Source organism: Balaenoptera borealis, assembly GCF_965194805.1.
Source record: "Balaenoptera borealis genome assembly, contig: HAP1_SCAFFOLD_2472, whole genome shotgun sequence".
Lineage (NCBI taxonomy): Eukaryota > Metazoa > Chordata > Mammalia > Artiodactyla > Balaenopteridae > Balaenoptera > Balaenoptera borealis.
Genome location: NW_028121854.1, coordinates 14,872 through 36,963, shown reverse-complemented (window position 1 = coordinate 36,963; position 22,092 = coordinate 14,872). Strand labels below are relative to the sequence as shown.

General features: G+C 44.5%; 2 protein-coding genes across 7 annotated transcripts; one reads left to right on the top strand and one right to left on the bottom strand.

The window, feature by feature from the left end:
- Positions 1–990: 990 nt before the first annotated feature.
- Positions 991–5,551, bottom strand: MMACHC (metabolism of cobalamin associated C). Of its 4 annotated transcripts, XM_082409476.1 has the most exons (5): positions 5,270–5,328; positions 4,552–4,717; positions 3,280–3,474; positions 2,399–2,551; positions 991–1,786 (listed from the first exon to the last, which is right to left on the bottom strand). In XM_082409476.1, exons 3-5 carry the CDS (start codon positions 3,382–3,384, stop codon positions 1,373–1,375), a joined length of 672 nt encoding a protein of 223 aa, XP_082265602.1. In that variant the 5' UTR covers positions 3,385–3,474; positions 4,552–4,717; positions 5,270–5,328; the 3' UTR covers positions 991–1,372. The 4 variants fall into 4 exon arrangements, with proteins under 4 accessions (XP_082265602.1, XP_082265599.1, XP_082265600.1 ...); XM_082409473.1 differs by lacking the exon at positions 4,552–4,717 and having other exon boundaries at positions 5,270–5,551; XM_082409474.1 differs by lacking the exon at positions 4,552–4,717 and having other exon boundaries at positions 2,510–2,551; positions 5,270–5,551.
- Positions 5,552–5,587: 36 nt separating this feature from the next.
- CCDC163 (CCDC163 homolog) lies at positions 5,588–9,078 on the top strand. Of its 3 annotated transcripts, none has more exons than XR_014240834.1 (9): positions 5,588–6,145; positions 6,245–6,278; positions 6,454–6,644; positions 6,756–6,837; positions 7,001–7,187; positions 7,301–7,368; positions 7,649–7,716; positions 8,430–8,508; positions 8,803–8,932. XR_014240834.1 is itself a non-coding variant. In XM_082409478.1 (9 exons), the coding sequence occupies exons 2-9, from the start codon at positions 6,068–6,070 to the stop codon at positions 8,914–8,916; spliced, it is 822 nt and encodes a 273-aa protein (XP_082265604.1). In that variant the 5' UTR covers positions 5,593–5,811; positions 6,016–6,067; the 3' UTR covers positions 8,917–9,078. The 3 variants fall into 3 exon arrangements, 2 of the variants coding, with proteins under 2 accessions (XP_082265604.1, XP_082265603.1); XM_082409478.1 differs by lacking the exon at positions 8,430–8,508 and having other exon boundaries at positions 5,593–5,811; positions 6,016–6,145; positions 8,803–9,078; XM_082409477.1 differs by lacking the exon at positions 8,430–8,508 and having other exon boundaries at positions 5,594–5,811; positions 5,970–6,145; positions 8,803–9,078.
- The last annotated feature ends 13,014 nt before the right edge of the window (positions 9,079–22,092 follow it).

Sequence of the window (22,092 nt, the reverse complement as noted above, 5' to 3'; positions counted from 1 at the left end):
CCATTTTAGGGCCAGGCTGCAGTAGGTGGCCATGAGAACAAAACCTCTTTTGTACTATTGTCATGCTTAAAACACAAGACCTTACACTCAGCCCAGATGTGCTGTGGGACAGGACAGGCCTTTCCTGCAGGGGTTGGGGAGGCCAGCCTTTCTTCCTCTGGAGGGAATGGCCTGAGCTATATTATGGGGCAGGCAAACTGACGTGTATAGTAGTAGGGTATCACTTTTGGTCTTTTGTAGTTTTATTAAACTTGAGCTGAGACCTTGTTGATTCTTCATTTTAGGGGGACATTAGCCTTTGAGTGTAAGAGGAATTTACTTTTTGCTTTCCCTCTTTAGGGGAAAATGAGGTGTGAGAGTGCCTCAGAATCAGGAAATTATATTGAGGGGAAATGCAAGTAGATACAGAGAATGGACCTCGAAGCAAGGTGTTTCCTTTCACCATATCTGGAGAAGAGCAAGGCCTACTACAGTACTGGCCAAGGCACTGCAATTTATGCTATAGGCTGGATTGCAGGTTAAGAGCCCAATGAGATTACTGACATTTACTTTTACACTACTGGGAGGGCTGTATGAAAACCTGAAGCTTGGCCTCTTCTGATAAATGCCTGGTACTGGTTCTGTAAAAAGATCAGAGTTAGAGGCTTCAGTACCTTTGGAACTAAAAGGGGGAGGGGGAGACAAACACAGCGCTGGTGGTCATAGGGTAGGCTTTCTGTGTCAAAAGCACAGTGCTGAGCATCTCTTGGCTTCCCTGGGTTTCTATCCTTGATTTAAGGGTAGTTCTTATCCTCATATCATTGTCCTGAGGGAGGGTTGTCAGTGGGGCAAAGGTGGATTCCTCCTGGGCTCTTGAGGCTAGGGCAGATTCAGGACTGAGAATCCTTCTGCATATCATGTGGTGCCCTTCTAGACACCTTCCAGACACGGCTACCCCAGCCTACCTACCCCCTCCAGTATTCAGACAAGCAAGAACTATGAGCAGCAGTATAGGATTCCTGGGGCCTTTAATAATAGCTTATTATATGCCAGGCACTATTTCGTATTTATTCAGTCTCCATAATAACTCTCTGAGGCAGGTACCGTTATGTAGGGGATAGTTGCTTCTTAAGCCCTGTAACAAGTAGCATCTTGAAGCACTGCAGAGAAATGGTAACAGGTAATAATCCCATATTCCAAGGCAGGTGGCAAGTCTGGATCTGCTTTGGTCTTTTGACCAAACTTCTTTAAGCCTTGTTATCTTCATTTAAGATCTCTACTATAATTCTTTATCAAAAATGATCATCTTGTACCCAGTAAAATCTTACCTAGCCAAATAAGTCCCAGCAGGTGCCACTGTCATAAATGAGGATCCCACAGGGGAGGGAGGGTATCAAGGGCCAGGGGATGCAGGTGGTGAGACCCTGGGGCTGAGCCAGCCTCTGCTGGGATTCTGAGGCTTCCTGGGTATGAATGTGGTAAAGTGAAGCTCTTGGGATGTAGAGCTAGGCTCCTCTGAGGTCTGGGCCAAGCCCAATAAGGCCAAGCGTTGGGCAGGCGGAGTGGAAAAGTAGGCCTTCTGCTCTTCTGAGTAGCGCTCCTGAGGTGGCACAGCATCGCGGTAAGTCCAGTCACGCCAATGGAAGTTGAAGCGTTCAAGCAGGGTGATCCGGTCAGCTCTTGCAGGTACACAGTCGAGGGGCTTGGTGGGTGGCAGATCCGGCACCTCTATTCCTCGCAGCAGCACTGCCCCTCGGATGGCAAACCAGCCCCCAAATCTGGGATGTATGCACACACCTGATATGTGCTGGGGAGCGGGTAAAAAAAAAAAGGCATGGAGGTCGTCTTGGCACCAAATCCAGCTACCAGCAATGCAAGCTAGGTTTGTTCACTTACTCATTCTCATTTCTCATTCTGAGCCCACATGTGAGCCTCTGTCAGTCTTTGACTGGACTCCTCTATTCCCTCTCCTGGACAACTTTTTTCATGAAGTCACTGACCACAAGGAAAGGTTCCTTAAGCTGAACTTTAGCTTCCCAGTCTCACCACTGGTCTAATCACAGCTCTGCCCCCTCCATTCTGTCACAAAGACTGAGCAAACAGACTAGTTCTCTGACGTCATGTGTCCCTAGGAACCAGACACCTGACCATGGTGCACCTTTGTCCTGCATTGTACCCGTCAATTCCTTTACCCAGGGGAGGTGGAAGAATGACACCTGCAATGTTTTTTTTTTTCTTTTGGCTGTGCCTCGTGGTTTGCAGGATTCTTAGTTCCCCAACCAGGTAATGAACCTGGGCCACAGCAGTGAAACCCCGGAATCCTAAACACTAGGCCACCAGGGAACTCCTAGGACTTGAAATCTTGAGGGATTTTCCTTTCCTTTTCTTTCTCAGCCCCTATTCATATTTGCCCTCTGACCTGGGTTCCCCAGGGGTCAGACTCCACATCCTGTCGTTGGTAGTAATAAGCTGCCCCTGCCACATGGGCTGCTGTCTGGGCCAGAATCTTGGGGCGCCGGTTCGGGTGTACCTCATAGTCAGCGATGACTTCTACTTGCATCTCTGGGAGGCTCTGTGATAGAGAACAAGATGCAAGCTTTTAGCACAAGAGGAATCATGACCATGTCCAACAGAGCCTTAAGTTGTGTCAACGCGGCCTTGTCCTCAGAAGTCATGTTTAAAGGGGAAACATGACCTTAAACTTGGAGTGGGGTTGTGGGCTCCAGCATGAAGAAAACGATATTGTGTCTAGGAGGGCCCATGTTTGAAGGGAAATACACAAAGTCTTGTTCAGAAACCTTTATGAGGGGTGACTTGGCTCTGCCCTCCAAAGGCCCAATGTGGAGGAAGACATGGCCCAGCTTTGGGGAGACCCAGTGTATGTGTACGTGTGTATGTATACATGTAAAGTGTGTAGTGGGGGAGTATTCTGTCCTCAAGACCCCAAAGACAGCATAAAGCTTTCAGGTCTAGGGCAAAGACAGGTGAGAGATGCATGGGGAATGTTGGGCTTATTCCCATTTCACTTGGAGGCCAAGGGAAATCTGATCATATAGTTGTCCATCAGTGAAGGGTGAGTGAGACTGATTTCAGACCTGGGGGGTTGCTAGAGGAGGTGGCCAAGCCTGGGGTGAGAAGGCAGAATGGGGAGAGATCACGTCATGGCTGGCTTTAGGATACCCTTCTGCCCGCGAAGTGGCTCCTAGCCCTAGGCAGGTCTAGATCCTGCACTAAGCTTCGAGGAGCTGGAAGCAGATGCAGGTTTTGAAGCTGGGGAAGGCTACAGCCAGCCTTGCTCACCTGTCTAACACGGCCCAGGTGGTAGGCCACACACTGGTCCACAGGGTCAGTCAGTGGTTGGAGGTGGCAGCTCTGCAGGAAGGGCTTGAGGGCCCGGTCAAACATGGCAGGTGTGCTGAGTACCAGGAAGGCCAGGGTAGGTCCTGGCAGGGGCAGGTGGAAGGCTGGAGGCAGGAGTGCATTGTACCATGCCACCTGGAACAGAGAGAAAATTCAGGCCACACAAGAGAGCCAACTTAGGCCTTAGCCAGGCCCATACCTTAGCTTCGCATTCAAGGCTTCATGCATCTTGCCCAGCCTCCATCTTAATCAATGAAATTCTACTGATGTATGATGTGTGTTTATGGGGACGCATCTGAATCTGACAGGGAGTTACAATAGAGACAAAGAATTCATAAACAACTAAGAACAAAAAAAAAATTGATTATATTGTGATTAGTGCAATAACAGGGCCAGTGAAGGCCCTCTGAAATTAGAAAAGGCTTTTTGGAAGCTGAGTCTTGAAGGCTAGGAAGGAAACTTACAGGCTGACATGGAGAGGGAGAATCTGGTGTGTGTTTTAAATAGGTCCCAGCATAAACAAAGAGGTAAAAAGTGCAAGGCATAGTTGGAGAATAGCAAATTGTCTAGTTTGACAGAAGTGAAGCACCTGTAGAGGGGAGCAGAGGGAGAGAAGGCTGGAGAGATCAGTAGGAGTAAGACTGTGGCTGGCCTTGAATACTACCAATTTGAGGAATATGGGTCTAATTTGGTGACAATGAGGGGCTAGCCACTGAAGATTGAAGGAGTAAACTGACATGATCAGTTTTAGATCAGTCTGGCTGCAGTGTGGAGGATGGAATGGAGGCAAAGTGACAGCAAGGAGGTTACTGCAGAAATTCAAATGAGAAATAGTGGCCTGGACCAAGAGCATAGATGGGTTGAATGGAAGGGAATGGATCTGGGATAGTTAGGAGACAGATTGCTAAAGGTCTCAGTGGCTGATTGTATGTGGAGCTAGGGAGGTGAGAGAAGGAGGAGCTTAGGATGATTGGCAGGGCTGTATATGGCACTGTTCAATACCATAGCTCCCCCTATCCAGGCCTACCTGATTGCACCAGCTACGCATCCCCACTCTCCCCCATACCTGGCCATCCACCACTACTACTTCAACATCTTTACTCAAGCTCTTCCTGATATTTGGGATGTACATAACCTTCCAATCTCTCTTTTCATATATAGTTCAACTCCATTTTTTCCAGGGAAGCCTCTCTGAGGCTAGATCCAACCTACCTCTTCCTCTATAATCCTTTCCCAGCACTGCTGTGTGCCACTCAGTGGAAGGGGTGGACGTGGGCTGCCTCTTAAGCATCAAGCAAAAGGCTCAAGCTGAGTTGATTTAGCTTTGTTTCCAAGCACAGGGCTCAGTGCAGGGGGCACTGGATATGGGGAAATGGACCTATGTGAACAAGGGTAGGTGGTGATGCCAGACTTCTGTGTCAGGCAAGTGTATAGCTTCTATACCCAGCCCAGCACTGGTGATTGGCAACATCATGAATGTAACCTTTTATTGGTAGATGGAACAACCCAGCCAATTGTTTGGTTGTTCAACACCATGAATGCCCTTCGCTAATCAGATGACCTAAATTCTAGCCATGCAAACATTCCAGACCTTGCCCTCCTCCCAACTCCTTCGGGAAGCTTCCAAAATGACTCTGGTCCCACAGTACCTTTCTTCCTGTAAATTACGTAGGTGACAAAGCCACAGGGTTACTGGATCATATGGTGTCTCCTATTCATCAATCCGGCATTGTATGAGGGTAAAAGGACAAACCTGCAACAGTTCTCTACCCGTTTAACCCAAGCGCCCGTTGAGACCCTGTCCCGGTACGTCAAACGAACACGGGGCCAGAAGAGCTCGGGAAAGTTCAGAGGACTCCAGGGCCTCACGCCGGTGGCACCGAAGCCAACCATACGCTTCGCCCTAGCACCACAGTAGGGATAAACCAACCTGGAAGGGGTAAACCTCGAAGCCAAAAGGGCACAACGTGTCCTCAATCTTCTGCTTCAGCTCTGCGACTTGCGGCTCCATAGCGCACGCTACACGCTGAGCCTGCTGGGGAATGGAGTCTCAAGGTAACTCGGGACGTTAAGCTTTGAGGCAGCTTGGACTCCATTTCCCAAGAACTACTGGGATCGGCAGAGGGACTTCGTTGGCTCTGCGCGATGCATCCTGGGACACGTAGTTCATTCGGTCCTTAGAGACAGCCACTATAGAAGCAGAAAGACTCGGTTTCCCGGCAAGCTTCACGGTGGTGGGTAGAGCGACTGCGCGTGTTGTTTCCAGGGAAACGTAGTTCGGTAGCCTGCATCGCCAGCTGTCTCCAGCAGAGGTGAACTCAGTTTCCCAAGTGGCGCTGCGGAGGCCAGTGCGAAGTCGGGCTTTCCCGGCCTACCGTAAGGTTTGAACCGGGCGGCGGCAGTAGTCGCTGGCACAGGTTCGGTGTGATGGCGCAAGTGTCGTGCGTCTGGAAAGGTCTCGACCAAGATTCGGTACCTTTTAACTCCCACCTGATATCTGCATATCAGGGCCTCCCGCTTTTCCTCCAGTTCCCCAAGGACGCTGCTCCCCTGACTAGTCCCAGAGGCGCAGTTTTGGTCTGATACTGCATCCTTACCTTTAGTATTGCATCCCCCACTCACCTCTTTAGATCTGACGTTGTGGTCTTTCCTGGGCTGTGCCTTGGGTGTCCACAGTTGGGAGAACAAGGGCACAAGATGCCAGGGAGCCAGACCCCTGCCGCAGGCTATGAGTAGGATCCTGAGCTGGTCTGAGCAGCTCGACGCGCTTCTCAACGCTACTGACGGAAATGTGGCCAGGATTAAGGTGAGGGGGCGCCTGAGTCCCCCGCCCTCTGGTTTAGGGGATGTGGGTTAAGGGACTGCAAGACAGAACTCATTGGCCTGTGCATTTGTTCTTTTGTAGCAAAGGCTGTATCCCCTTGGAGTCTCCACCGCGGGTATTGTCCCTTTTTCTACCTATCCCTCAGCCTTTTCTCTTTCCAGAATCTGCCTTTTTCCAGTGCCTATGCCGTCCACTATTCCTTCCAAATTCCAGCTTTTTCTTTTCCTGAACAAACATTTTGCCCCCCCCCCCCAATAGGCTCTGCACTTGTCCCTTCCTTATTCCCTCAGCAGGAGACCTGACTGGGACCTGGATTTCCCCTCATTACTTGCCTCCCCAGTCCGGAGTCCAAGCTCAACAGCCTTGGGCTCTAGAGACTCCCATTATCCCAGAGAGACTAAGTTGGGCTGAGGCCCGTAGTGCATCTTCTCTCTGGGATGAAGTTACTATTCTTCGATCCCAGCTTCGATCCCAGGCTCAGGTGAGGCATGGAATCCTAGGTGAGTATGTTTGGGGTTTGCGTGAGATGAGGATACCAGGGGTTGGGGGAGCCCCTTACACAATAGCTCATGTGGTTTTTCTGCCTGGGTAGGTGACTGAAGCACTAAGGCAGGCTGTGCAGGGCCTGCTGGAAGAGCGAGAGCAGCAGAAGTACCAGATCTCTGCGCTAGAAGGTATCTGATCAGTTCTTTTCCTCATATACACAGCCTCATATGTGTGAACACATTTTGTTGCACTCCTGTTGTGTGTGTGCTTGTGTCTTGATTTGTAAGTGGAGTCTCTAGGCTCATGTGTGAAGTTCTTAGAGGGGCTGATCCCCAACTTGTCCCACTACAGCATCACTAAGGTTGCTGCAGGGGGGCCCAGAGCAAAGGGTCCTTCTCCTGGAGCAACGCCTGGAGGGGCTGAGAAGGGAACTGCAGGGTCTTCGAAGCCAGGTACAGCAACAGGCCCGAGCCCAAATACAAACAGGACCACAAAAGTGCAGTGCTACCAGTGGCCTTCACCAAGAGCTGCAGAATGAGTAAGTGATGGGCAAAACCTCGCCTTCTTCAGGCCTCTGAACTCCTGGTACTCTGGTAGCCTCCTCTGGGCTTGTTAATTGGCTTTAGAATGACACTGCTGTCATCCCTGCAGTCCACAACTGCTGTGGGAGGAGTCAGAGATTCTTCGGGAGGAACTGAAGTTGCTGCGGGACCAGCTGAGTGAGTAAAAGATTGGGGGTGGGTATGAAGTCACCTGTTCCCTTTTCTGGAAAGCCTTCTTGCTTTCCTAATAAATGACCCTAGCTCTGACTGCTTGAGCTTCCTAGAAATCTGGCCAAATATTTTGTCTTACCTCTCATGGTGTGAGTCTAGTCTCCCCAGTCAGCTTGGAAACTTCTCAACAGCTGGACCAGAATGCTTCTGTCCTAGTTTTCAGTGCCAGAGAAGGGGAAGGAAGGAAGTTGGAGAACATCCCCCTTACATTTTCTCTTATCCGCAGGCCAGCACCAGGAGCTGCTGCTGAAACAGATGACTGAGGGGCGGCAAGCTCAGGCCCACAGCTGGAAGGTAGGACCAGGATCGGACCTATCTGTTCACATCTCCCTTTAGAGGCCCCTTCCTTTCTATGTCTATCCTGTTTTGCAGGCGGGCCAGGATACCCTCTCCTATCCCTATCTCTTTCCTTCTCTTCCCTGTGCTGACTCTACCTGCCTCCAAAGCTCTTCTTCCCAAGCCCTCTGCTCCAGGCCATGAGAAACTATCTTTGTCCACATGAGGGTTCCAAGTGTGCTGAAGAGGCTAATTGTGGGGAGGGGGAGCTGCTCCTGGAGAGGGAGAGGTTTGGTCCTACCTGGGCCCATGGTCTGGCAGATGTTGGATCAGCTGGAAAGTGGCCAGGAGGGCAAAAGTCACACCCTGGAGGCTGCCAGGACAGGTCCAGGATGCCCGGTGGGAGCACGACCTCCTCAGGTCAGGGAGTATGGGTGCTTGTGGTAGTGGAAGGGATTTGTCTCACAGAGACCAGGCACTAGGGACCAAAGTTCAGCTATCTTAGATTTGAAATGGGCTGGTAGGGGTGGTATGATAGGGGTTGCAGCCCATACGGGCAGTACTGGGCATTCTTTACTTGACACAGAGTCACCGAGGTATTTCTATATATTTGGAGGATAAAGGGGGAGGGGACTGGAGTCCTAGCCTCAGGAAGGAGGACAGTTCTGTGCTGGGAGGGCCCCCTTGACCCACCATCACCATCTCTGCCTCTGATTCTTTCCCCTTTGCAGGACTTCCATTCACGTCCTCCAGTCTAAGCTGCCCCTGGCTGCCACCTTCGCCATGTCTCTTTCTTCATCTGGCTCTGAAGTCAGTCTTCCAGACAGTAACAGTAGTTGGGAACTTTTAAGGTAGCTAGGTGGGGGTAAGGCATGGATCTGGGGGAAGCTGAATCTGAATGGTGCCTGGATGCCAGCTGCCTAATTGTTTGACATTGGGTAGAATAGAGTCTCTGCCTCTTTCTTTGTGAATCCATCAAACTCTGTTGCTCCTTATCCCAAGTCAGGCCTTTATGTCCCTCCCCATCAGGGCCCACAGCCTAGGTCTGTATGTATCACAGTGCTTGCTGATGATTTGTTCTCTCTTCCCTTTCTTTCCTCTTAGATCTCCAGAGGCATACCCTTTCTAACCTGGAGCCCAGCAGCTTTCAGCTCCAGGCCCAGAGCCCTATACTTTAAGGGCCCCAAGATGCTCCTGAGTGACTGTAAGGACTTGTAAGGGCAGTAGAATGATGTCTTCTTTGCTCACCTTCCCCTCCAAGGTCCTGTTTCTGGGTCCCCTTCCCCTCCCCTCTTGATCTAGCTGGTGTTTGCCCTCCCTACTGAGGCTTGTCACTGCCTGTCCATCCTTACCCACAAGCAATAAAATGGTTTAATTCTCCATGATGTGTTTTCTGTGAATCAGCACCCACATGGGATAGACTCAGCTGTACCTTTCCTTCTTCCTGTGACTTGACTGCTTCCTGCCACCTCTCTCTCTGAAATCCAAGTTCATAGACATTTATAACTGTATCTTCTGAGTGCAAGCCCTGTGCTCAGTGAATGTTGGAAGGAAGAGCTCCCATTCTGGTGGGTAGAATCAGGTAGGACAATGCTCTGGGGCAGTACTGCTATGGGGATGCAGAGGAGGGCAAGATACTCTGGTGGGCCCTTGACCTGGTAAATAGAAGGGTTCCTCCTTTTTTTTTCAGCTTCTGCCTCTTGAGGCTCACTCTAGCCCATCCATATTTCTTCATCCTCAGCAGTCCAGGCTGCATTTCTGCAGCAGTCTCCTCCTTAGTCTCTCTTCTTTCAGTCTCTATCTCTAGTCCAATGGCGTTCAGGACTTTTTAACTGTGACCTCCAGTAAGAAATACAGTTTACACTGTAGCCTAGTAAATATAAATTTATGTATTTATTAACTGAAACAAATTTTATGATTCAATACTATTCTTACTAAGAGTTATGCACTCTGACATTTCCTATTATATTTTTTAAAATGCTTTGTGGCTATTGGTTCTGATCCTTCCACCACTTGGTTGCTCTCTGGAAGTATACCTTCCTAGGTAGACTAAGGGAAGCTTTACTTTTTCCTTACCTGGGCTTTGTATTCTAGACAGTGCAGTCCAGGATTTTCCTAGAAGTAGCAGCATGTCACTGAGGTCTCATTAGGTCTCTTCCAGTGCTAAATACAGCCCAAAAAATAATGTCATTTATCCACCAAGTGGATGTTTATTGAGAATAATACATACCAGTCCTGGTATATATTTGTCCTAAGCTAAGATGTGCGGTGGACTCCCATCTCTTAGCTCAGTCTAGCTGGGAAGAGGAGACAGTTATCTGAAATAAAAGCATAATAAAAGGCTGGGGTGAGTAGGGCAGGAACTACTTCCTGTTTTGGGGTACATTCAAGGCCCTGGCCTAATCAGCAGACAGGTCATGAAGGGTGGGCCTTTGACACCTGAATAGCTATAAGGCAATCCTCATGTTTTCTTCCCCCTCAGCATTAGGGAGATTGATGAGAATGGAATGGTAGAGATGAGACCTGGGTCAAACAGAACCTGTTCAAAAAAACAAAACCCAAAAGTTCCCATCAAGGCTCATCTTCCTGCTGAAGCAGGTACAAGGAACCCCTGTCTTTTACATCTTTTACTGGGCAGGTGATATATCTGGCATAATGGCACTATTTAATCTACTTGCTACCAGTGCTCTACTTATTTATCAACTACTTTGCATCAATGTCTGTGGAAGACAGGTTTGCAAGGGTGCCAGGGCTCCAACAGAAACATTAAATAGCAATGTGGAACAATGGTATTTGAACTGTCACCAGGTGGCAGCACATGATTTGTTGCCAGGAGAATGATACAGAAAAGGCTTTGGGCCAAGGGGACTGGGCGATGGTGACTTCTTTTCTCCCTTTAGAGATCCTGTGAGCTATCAGTCTTCCTAAAACAGTGTCCTGTAAAGGCTACTCTCCTGCTAAAGAACCTCTTATAATTCTCACAGCATACAAAAGAAAGGACAAGTTTGGCATTTAAGCTGAACCCACATTTAACCTCTTCTCTCTCCATTCTATCTCTTACCACACATCTTTCTTAAACTTTGCCACCAAAAATGCACACCACCTATACTCCAACTGTTCAAATCCCACTCATCTGTCAAGACCCTTCCAACAGGAGGCAAGTCTAAAGGTGGCAGAAAGGAGGTCTCTAACCCCAGGGAGCGTGGGTGCAGGAAGGCCATACTCCACTGTTTGCCTGCTCTTGCCCTGCAAGCTTCAATCTGCTCAGGCAAGAGATCATCAAGGCTCATGCCTTGATGGCATGAGGTCCAGGCGTATGGAAAGCATCAGGAAATACGTGCCTGTTGAACAGCTGAATAGCATTCTTATTCCCTACCCTGTTTTCAAGCCAGCTCAAGTGTTAACCTCCTGGAAGAAGGCATCATCAAATCGAATCTCTTAGTTTAGATGTATTGCTCGCTCAGCATTTATACCCATTGCTCTTAATATCTCAAGTCGCTAATAATTGTTTATTTCAGTTTTCCCTCCACACTATAGTGAAATCCTGTCCGACTCTGCGTTCATACGGCTTTTGCCTACTCAAGTCCTTATTCAGCTATATCTTCACCAAGCCAAAAGCCGCGCCAGTAGAATCCATTTTCTGTTGCCTTTATCAATTACCAAGCGCTTATATGTTTGGCATTTTGGTTGGCCCATTTTGTGTTTACTGTCCCGCCCTCTGAGAGGCTCCTGGGCTCGGGTTTTCCCCAGGTGTATTCCCTCCTCCTTGGTTCCGCCCTTGGTTCCGCCTTTCCCGCACACTGCCTCTTCTGTTTTTACTTCTACTTCCTTCCTATTGGTTCCCTTCGTCCTCCAGAGTTGGCGCTTTGGGCTGATGATTGGCTTTTCTGAACGCCCATTGTGGCCACCCGCATACCACGTGGCCTTCCTAGTGCTAATTGGGCAATTCCACAAGCTCGTTTTTCCAGGATTAACGATTGATTGGCTGCTCTGAGGGAGGGCTTGAGAAGGGGGCGTGACCGTTGAAACCCCGCCCCTAGCTTCCCTGCCCGCCTGGGCAGGAGTTTCAGTCGCTCGCGGCCGGGCAGCCCAGGGCGCTTCCAGCTGCGCTCTTTGGCTCGCCGGCCGGATCATTCTCCTGGCCTCGCCGAACAGGCGGGGGGAGCGGCCCCGACTGCGGGGTCATGGCAGTAGCCTCCTCGTCCTCCGCCGCCGCTGGCCCAGCCGAGTCGCCGGCTTCTGCGCGAGGGAGCCCTACCGCCTCCGCAGGCTAAGAGCCGCTGCCGCCTCCGAGCTGTGAGGGCTACTATGCTCCCTCTTTGCCTCCGCCTCCCCCTCCCGCCCGCGCAGGCATCCCTCTGGCTGCTCAGTCCCGCCTCAGGTAACGCCAAGAGAGCGCGTGGGGCACTAATCCGGGGCACCCCGGCCCGCGTGCGCGGCTGCCACCCGCCTGGGCTTCGGAGCATTGGTGCTTCGGTCTTTTAGCACTGGCAAGACTCCTCGCTTCCCGGAGCCTTCTCTCAGCGGCTGGGGACACTCCTCGACCCCTTCCCCTACTCTTTTCACTTCCCTCAGGGTCCCGGGACGGCTCCTCCCCACCCCGCCCCGCCCCGCGCCTTCTCCCTCCCCACCTTAGAGGCCCGGAACCCGTAGAAGTTCCTTCATATCTGGGACCAGGTCCCCGACTCCTCTCAGGCACTTTCCCCACTTCAGAGACTCAGGACTCCTTCATTCCCTTGGAGAACTCCCGTTTCTGAGACCTCCAGCTCCACCCTGACAGCTCGCTCAGAGATCTGGACTCCTTCACTTTTCTCAAACGTAACACCCTCGAAAACACCCACTTCTACCCTCGAAAGATACTTCCCTCCCCTCAGACACTACTGGCTCCTTTTTTTCACTCCTCCCCTGTCATCCCTCCTCTCCGCATCTTTCCTTTTCCCTCCTCTGCCTTTTACCCTTCACTTTGAACACTCTGGACTAAGTCAGTATTCAGATTTAGCTAGAAGTGAAACCGGGTTTGTCGAATTTAAAAACTTTTCAATGTATCCCTCTGAAAAAAACTTTGCTAAATAATTTGGACTTTATTCTGTAGGTATGGGGAGCCATTGAAGCTTTTAAGCAGGAGTTTGGTATGGTTGATTATCTCTGGTGAAAATATGGAGGAAGAATTCAAAGTGAAGAGCGTGGAGGCAGAAAGCCTAGGTAGGCAGGAAAGTAGTGTGCTAATCCAGGTCAGAGGGGAATAGTGGTAGGAAAATGAAGAGAATGGCATGCAGTTCCATGAGGTTTCAAAATAGAGTTGAGAGAATTAGGGGATTTCTAACTTGGCTGATGGGATGGATTGGTAGTGTTAATTGAAATAGGGAACATAAAGAAGCAATTTTGAGGGAAGGTAATGAATGTGGTTTTGGACAAGTTTAGTTTGAGATGTTTTTCAGGTATCATTGTGGGTAGATGGAAATTTGGGTCTGAAAATTGGGAGAAAGTTTGGAACTGAATACATATATTTGATAGTCAACCAAGAGTATATGGGGGATATTTGAAGCCTTAGTATGGGATGGTAATACTGAAAGAAGAGAAGAAAAGGGCTGTGGACCAGAAGGAATATCATTGTTTGAAGGGTAATAGACACTGAGAAAGAGAGGTTAAAACAGTGGGACAAGAATTAGAACAGAATGGCATTATGATAGAAGCCAAAGGAAGAAAGGGTTTTAAGAAGGGAGAGGGCGACCATCAGTGTATGATGTGGTGTATGACCAGTAGAATGAGAATTCGGAAGAAACCACTGAATTTAGTAATTAGGAGATCATTTGCTTTCTTTGAAAGACACTTTAGATAGCGTGATGGTAGGAATGATGGCAGTAGTCAGATCGTGATGGATTGAGGAGCAAATGTGAGACAGTGAGTGAAATTACTCTTTCAACAACTGTGGTTGTGAAGGAGAGCTGATAGTAGTGAAACACCTTTGTTGAGGTTATGCTATATGCCAGGTATAAAGATGCGTTATAGATCACAACAGCCTTGTTTATGTATCAGTATCCCTCTTTTACAGTTGGGAAGGCTATAGGCAAGAATTTGAAAAAGGTCTGTTTAGCTCTGAAACCTGTGTTCTTTCCACTATGGCACATGTGTGTTTTTCTTTTTAGTATGGTAGGTTGAGGGGAAATTTTATTTAGGAGATATGTTGGGCATTTCATTCTTTGACACCAAAAGGATAGACATCGAGATGGATAATAATGTGGTAGGAGGGAAAGAAGGTGAGAGAGTTTAAAAGATGGTTTTATTTTGTTGATGTGATCAGTTATCTGTGTGGAGACGTCAATTATCTTTGGAGACTGAAGGAACTATGGTGAGTTTCTGGCTTGAGTATTATGGCCATGGAAATCTTCAATGGAAAATGAAAGAGGAATAGATTAAGGATTCTTTTTTTAATTAATTAATTAATTTTTATTTTTGGCTGCATTGGGTCTTCGTTGCTGCACGCGGGCTTTCTCTAGTTGCGGTGAGCGGGGGCTACTTTTCATTGCAGTGTGCAGGCTTCTCATTGTGGTGTCTTCTTGTTGCGGAGCACGGGCTCTAGGCGTGCAGGCTCAGTAGTTGTGGCTCGCAGGCTCAGTAGTTGTGGTGCACAGGCTTAGTTGCTCCGTGGCATGTGGGATTTTCCCGGACCAGGGCTCGAACCTGTGTCCCCTGCACTGGTGGGCGTATTCTTAACCACTGCGCCACCAGGGAGGGAAGTCCCTGGATTAAGGATTAAATAAAAAAGTTTGCTGACACATTAAACCCAGTTAAAATTAGAAATATATATTTATAGTGGGGCCCAGGAGCATGCATTTGCCACTTCTCCAGCAGCCTAAGAGCAAGAGGGCAAAAAAGATGATTGGGTTGATCCAGAATTGGAATTTACAAGAAAGAAAGGTAAAATGGAGAGTAACTTCACATTGCTAGTGATAGTGTGGGAGGTATGATGGTATGATGCACTTTGAGCGTCAGAGCTGGGGCTGTGAGAAATAAAACCTTCATTGGGGTTGGTGTACTTGGAGAATAAGGAGACAGTCAGAAATGTGGTTGAAGACTAGGTTTTGTAAGAAAAACAGAATGAGAAAGCTGAGAGTTCAGTATAAATATAGTTTCAAGGTAAAACAAAAAACAGTGTAGGGACTTCCTTGGTGGCGCAGTGGTTAAGAATCCGCCCACCAGTGCAGGGGACACGGGTTCGAGCCCTGGTCTGGGAAGATCCCACATGCTGCGGAGCAACTAAGCCTGTGAGCCACAACTACTGAAGCCCGCATGCCAAGAGCCCATGCTCTGCAACACGAGAAACCACCGCAGTGAGAAGCCTGCGCACCACAATGGAGTAGCCCCCACTTGCTGCAACTAGAGAAAGCCCACACACAGCAACGAAGACCCAACGCAGCCAAAATGAATGAATGAATGAATGAATGAATAAATAAATAAATAAATAAACTTAAAAAAAAAAAACCAGAGTGTAACTGTCTCAGTGCTGTTGAAGGGGAATAGAGGTATAGATTATTGAAGTAGTGGGAGGTTAAGGGGCTATAAAGGATATTGATATGTCATCAATATGGATGTCGTAGTTGCCCACTATGAAGCGGGAAATGGAACAGAGAAGATATTGGGTCCTATATGTGGGGCTGCTCAGAACTAAGGGACCCAGAATTGAGTTGGACATTCCTTGGCACTTGTTCAAAAGCAGTACTAGGTGGTACAGATATTTGTGTGTGAATTAATGTCGAGATCCTCAAATACTTGATGCCGTGGATGTATGATGTATTATTCTCTCAAACAGATGTCTATTTGGGATGGTCTCAAACACAGATCTTTTGTGATTTGGAATATGATAGGCCTGTTTAGTTCTGTTTAAAAGTGTATGTGCTGAGAAGCTAGACTAGGGAATCTCCAACCCAGTATCTCCAATGACATTTTGTACTTAACGTTATTTGTAAAAAGTAAATTACACATTTACATATTTTCATGTACTCATTCCCTGGCTTATTTAGAGTAGGAAGCTGAGTTGCTTTAATGATTTTTTTCTCTATGTGAAAGTGTTTATATATATAATCTTCGTGTTGTACATTTCCTCTTTCTGCAAAATGAATGTTGTGTTGGAATTTTAAATCTATGATAAGGGCTTTTATGAGAATTTTGTCTCCTTCTGGTAAATGAAGCCCAAGTATTACATTGTATAGTGTGGGTGATGGTGAATGTTTTGGGCCAACAATGAGTATTATACTGTTTTCCAAGTCATCATATGGAGATGACTTCAATGTGGTCTCCCTGGTGTTATTTCTGCTGAGCACTTGGAGTGGTTGTTTCAGAGAAAGGCTTACTTGTGATAATTTTTAAATCTTACATTCCTGAAAATTTCAGAAAGGCAGTGTGATATAAGGAAAAAAATGCAAGTCCTAACTGTCATCAACCCTGTTATGATTAGCTATATGATTGTAGGCAAATTTTTTATCCTCTGAGCGTTAGTTTTTTTAAATTTAATTTTTGAATAGGTAATACATTCAAATGGTTAAATAAATAGTTGCATATTTATATATTTTATATAAACAGTGAAAGTCTCACTCCTATGCCTATTCCTCATCCACGCAGTTCCATGTCCCTTGCCCAACCACTTTTACTGGTTTCTTTACACTCTTTTAGGCTTTCTTTAGGTAAACACTTACAATTATGAATGTATTTTTCCTACTTTTCATGCAAAAGTTAGTCCATAATCCCCACTGTTCTGCACCTTCAACCCATTACCCCCAAAATGCTTTTTCACTTAATGTATCTTGGAGATCTTTCCAAATCAGTACATAGAGAGTTTCTGCTTTTTTTCAAAAAATCTGCACAGTATTTCATTGAATGAATGTATCATAATTTAACTAGTTCCTTATTGTTGTACATGTGTGTTGCTTCTACTCTTTTGATATTATAAGCAATTCTGTAATGGAGACCCTTGAACATGTGTCATTTTACATGTGTGCAAGGATATTTGTGGGATCACTTTATAGAAAGTGGGATTTCTAAGTCAAAGGATATATGCATTTATAACTGAAATATGTTGCCAAATTGCTTCCCTTTGGGGTTGCTCCAAAATGTGCGTTGCCTGTTCCCTCACCAACATTAGCTGTATCATAGCTAATACTTACATGGTACTTACTGTGTACCAGATACTGTTCTAAGTGCTTTATATACATTACTTCATTTTATCTTAATAACATCCCTTTGAGGTAGGTACTGTTATTATCTCCGTTTTTCAGATTAATAATTTGAGGAATAGAGACTTCAAGTGATTTGCCCAAATCACACAGTTACTGTGGCAGAAATTCAAACCAAGTATTCTGGCTTCAGGATTGGTGTTACTAAGATTATGTTTTACTGTTATCAAACTTGAATTTTTGCCAGTCTGATAGAGAAAAATGATACCTCAGAGTAGTTTTAAGTTTTAAAATATTACGTTAAGATTAAGGATCTTTTTATATTGTTTGATCACTCATGTTTCCTTTTCTGTAAACTACGTGTTTAAATTCTTTACCTGTTTTTCTTTTGAGTCATAGGTCTCTTTCCTATTGATTTCTAAGTTTCTCTCTCTTTTTATATATGATATAAATATATATATTTATGTATTGATATATATGTATTTATATATGTATATATATCATATATACATGTGATAAGATAAATTTTTTATGTCTGGGGTATGTATTGCAAATATTTTCCTTTGACATTTGTCTTCTGACTTCTTTTATTCCCATGCAGAACTTTTAGATTTTTATGTAGACAGACTTATCAATCTTGTCTTCTATGGCTTTTGGATTTTGAGTCATAGTTAGAAAGACCTTCTTCATCTCAATCATTAGTTTTTTAATCTATCCAGTGGGAACAAGAAAATAGAATTATTGTGAAGGTCAAAGTGCTTTGTGAACTGTAAACTGTAAATCATTATACAGATGAAATGTGTTACTTATTAATTTGTCTTCTGAACAAATTGTATAGAGGTTGTCATCTCTTCTCCTGCATTAAATGGAATAGGATGACAAATTTTTGTTTTCTGCAGTGTGGGAAACTAGGGTGGTATTGATCTTGTGGTCAGTGTTTTTCTTGGACAGTTTGCATGGGATCTTTTTCAAAAGTAGGCACAGTGGAAATCCTGAAGTATTTTTACATACTTTAGTCTTTGTTGTTCTTTGTATTAGGTATAATTGGAATCTGACTAAAACTTCTCAAAAATTGTTTTGCTTTCACATTAGCTATGGTTGACAAATTTGCACATTATTTACTTTGGGTATTGTATTCCTACTGATCGGTAGGAATTTGTAATTTGGGAGAACCCCTCACTTTTGTGTGTGTGTGTAAGATTATTAAATTAATGCATGTTCATTAAGGAGGAATTGGGGACTAGAGATGATTTTAAATTATTCAAATCTCCCCAAGATTCAAAGAGTTAATAGCCAATGTTAACATTTTGGACTCTCAGGATTCTTTTTGTGTATGTGTTTGTATTGTCATTACCAACTCTCTAGGGTTTGGCATAGTGCCTGGCCCTTAGTAGGTGCTAAATAAATATTTGTTGACTGAGTGAATGAAAGAATGAATATGTTTTTACACAGGAAGTATGGAATCTCAATGTCTTATTTATTTTCATTTTTTTATCCACTGTAGATTTTGATTCATATAGTAGTATTAAAATTTGTGTGCCATAATTCACTTGGAGGTGAGTAAGTTCAAGTCTAACCCTCACGGAGCTCAGAGTCCAGTGAAAGAGACAGATAAGCAACAATTAAAATACTGTGTGATAACTATAATAACAGAGCTTTGTGGAAGGCATTATCAAAACACAGAAAAAAGAGATTGAGGGGTCAGAGAACACTTCCCATATGAGATGATCACTGGAGAGCCATGTAGAAGAGGTCAAGAAGAACATGCCAGGGAGAAGGAATATTCCTTCTAGGTATTGAAGTATGAGCAGGACTCTACAAGTAGTTCTCTATGTTTGGAGCAGATTGTGTCTGTGGGTAGAGGAATAGAGATAGATGAGGCTGGAGATGTGGGCAGGAGCCAGATAAGAAAGAGCCTTTGTATAACACATGAAAAGTTCTCAAAAGTTTACTTATTTTGAAGAATAGATTGGGAGAGGTGTGAGAGTGAAGGTAGGAAGACCAAGAAGACGTTAATTAAGCACAACAGCTGGAATGAGATGAACATCACTTAAGCCAAGTTAGGAGGGGAAAGCTACGCTTGAAAGGAGGGTTAAGTCTGAGGGATAATGATTAGGCCAGTTTTAGTAGAGCAAAGTCTTTGAATGCCAAGCTAAGGAATTTTATATGCAACAAATGTCATTGAATTTTTTTTTAATTTTTTAATTTTAATTTTTGGCTGCATTGGGTTTTCGTTGCTGCATATGGGCTTTCTCTAGTTGCGGCGAGCGGGGCCGACTCTTCGTTGCGGTGCGTGGGCTTCTCATTGTGGTGGCTTCCCTTGTTGCGGAGCACGGGCTCCAGGCACACGGGCTTCAGTAGTTGTGGCACACGGGCTCAGTAGTTGTGGTGCATGGGCTTAGTTGCTCCGCAGCATGTGGGATCTCCCCAGATCAGGGATTGAGCCCGTGTCTCCTGCATTGGCAGGCGGATTCTTAATCATTGTGCCACCAGGGAAGCTGCCATTGAATTTTTTTTAACTGTCATGTGTGTTATGTGAACTGTTACAGGTTGCAGTTTGCTTCCTTCCCACTAGTCTGAAATGATGTTGAAATCTTTCATGCTTATGAAATAGTAGAGATATTATCAAAGACAATTGTATTTAAACAGAAGTGAAATTTCAGACTGGAATATGACCCTTTATTTGAAAAGTATATATGTGTATATATATTAAAGAACTATGAAAATAGGCATTGTTTGAAAATACCTTTTACAATAGTTATGTACTCTTTCCTTTGGATTCTTAAGACCAGATAACTCTCTGGCATGGTAAGGCTCTGGTCTTGTTGAAGCTTTACAAAAAGTATAAGGAAATCACATTAAAAGTCCTCTTAAAGCTCCATAGTTACATTAGAGAATACATTTTTAACTGGAATTGGAATTTTTTTCCTGAATTTAAATCAGAAAGAAAACATTTTAAGGAAGCAAACCCCTTCCAGAAAGTTAAAGAAATGCCAGGGAGTATGCTGTAGTTAATATGAATTTGGTCAAATTACTACAGCTCAGCTTTTGTATTTGTATTTCTGTATATTAATAATTAAATGCTTTAAGAGACTCATGTTCATTATACATTGATTGTTAAATTATGTTCAGTTTGCTATATTTATTGTCAATATAACATTACAGAAAGTTTAGAATAAGAGTAAAGAATAAGTCATAAATTTTCTACCCAAAATAACATTATCACTTTGGTATAATTCCTTTATTTTTTCCAGTGCATACTTTTATATAATTATCATCATTGATTATTCAATTTTTGTATTTTTGCCCCTCCCTCTTCCCACTTAACATATAAATTTCATCTCATGTAGTCTAAGCTATTGTAGTGGGAGGGATGAAAGGGTGATTTTTAGTTGTTCTAAGCTTTTAATCTTCATTTTTTAAACAAAAGTAATGCAAGATCATTGTAAAAAAACTGAACAGAAATGTATTCCATAAAAAAATGAGTCTTGGGACTTCCCTGGTGGCACAGTGGTTAAGAATCCACCTGCCAATGCAGGGGACATGGGTTTGAGCCCTGGTCCGGAAAGATCCCACATGCTGGGGAGCAACTAAGCCCATGCGCCACAACTACTGAGCCTGCGCTCTAGAGCCCACGAACTACAACTACTGAGCCCACATGCCACAACTACTGAAGCCCGCGTGCCTAGAGCCTGTGCTCCACAACAAGAGAAGCCACTGCAATGAGAAGCCCACGCACTGCAAGGAAGAGTAGCCCCCGCTTGCTGCAACTAGAGAAAACCCGCATGCAGCAATGAAGACCCAACACAGCCAAAAATAAATTAAAAAAAAAAAAAAAAAAGAGTCTTTCTTATAATCACCTCTTCCACCAAGATAAAGTTTAATATATGCATTCCTTTAAATTGTTTTTTTAGATATATACTGTTTACTATTATATTAAAAAATAAAAATAAGATTGCACTATACATTCTATTTTGCTAATAGTGACACTGTCAAGTGACGATACCAATATCTTGGTATCGTCACTTGACAGTGAAACTTGGACATCTCTCCATGTTAGTATATATAGAATTTACCTCATTCTTTTAATGACTATATAATACATTATTTGGATGTACTCCAGTTTATTTAACCTACCCTATTGATGGACATTTGGATTGTCTCCAGTTTTTTTCTGTTACTGACAACATGTAAGTTAATACATTCTTGTACATTTATCTTATGTCTGCTTATAGTAACTCACTTTTAATGGCTATAAAATATTCCCTTTAGTGGAAATAATACATTTGAGAGAGAAATAAGGTTGAAAAATGTTTTTTGGTGAATATTTTTTGACAATACTTCATGTTATAAATTTTGTTTTGCCTTTTATCAGATTCCTCCTTTGACCTTTGTAATGTAAACTATAGAAGAGCCTGCCCTAACCCCAGGAATCTAACTTTCTTTTTCTCTTGATTGCTTTCTTTCCCAGCCTCTGAAATAGACTTCTAACCACTTTATCAGAAGAGGTGAGTTGCCTATTTGACCTAGGTGGTCTTCTTAAAATCAAATAGGAAAATTTATCAAAATAAAGATTATCCTGGAAATTTATTTATCTATCTATTTTTTTTTTCACACACACACACACTGTATTTTATTTTTACAAGAGATAAATAGACTGACACCAAGCATTGTACATGGATGACCACAACAAAAGCAACAATGATTGCAATTACCAAACATGAAACTCATACTATGTCATAATATTGACATTCAGTCCACTAATCCTCCACTCTAACAGCTCCTTTACTTTGCAGTGAAAATTGATTTGTATATTCTTTGCCTCTGAGTCCTTGTGGGATTTTTTTTTTTTAATTCAGCCAGAAAGTCACAAAAATTATACTCATCCTCATCAGTTCACTCAGTCCCATGTAATTAATTTTTTTTTTATCTTGATCTTTTGTTAGCACTTTTATGAGTTCATCAGTTTTTCATTAGAGTTCTGAAAATGCTTATTCATTCAGTTCAGCAGTACAGTCAGTTACCAGAAACCTGTACTTGTCAGAGTCTTTTCCATGAATTTCTTGAAGATGAAACCCTTTTATAGGAACATATTTGCAAAAGCATCAGAGTACACCCAGAACTGTCTGTAAATGACAAAAGACTTAAAAATGACCACAGTTAAAGATTTGATGAAAGTTCATAATAATACAGTTGACAAGAAAATTAGTTATTTCTGAGATAT

Bases quoted from the DNA above. Each gene is read 5' to 3' on its own strand.
- MMACHC (XM_082409473.1), bottom strand. From the start codon at position 5,350: ATGGAGCCGCAAGTCGCAGAGCTGAAGCAGAAGATTGAGGACACGTTG. The intron at 2,552-3,279 runs GTGAGCAAGGCT...TCTCTATCACAG, and splicing joins ACCTGGGCCGTGTTAGACAG to AGCCTCCCAGAGATGCAAGT. The intron at 1,787-2,398 runs GTCAGAGGGCAA...CCCGCTCCCCAG, and splicing joins CTGACCCCTGGGGAACCCAG to CACATATCAGGTGTGTGCAT.
- CCDC163 (XM_082409478.1), top strand. From the start codon at position 6,068: ATGAGTAGGATCCTGAGCTGGTCTGAGCAGCTCGACGCGCTTCTCAAC. The intron at 6,146-6,244 runs GTGAGGGGGCGC...GTTCTTTTGTAG, and splicing joins GAAATGTGGCCAGGATTAAG to CAAAGGCTGTATCCCCTTGG. The intron at 6,838-7,000 runs GTATCTGATCAG...GTCCCACTACAG, and splicing joins CCAGATCTCTGCGCTAGAAG to CATCACTAAGGTTGCTGCAG.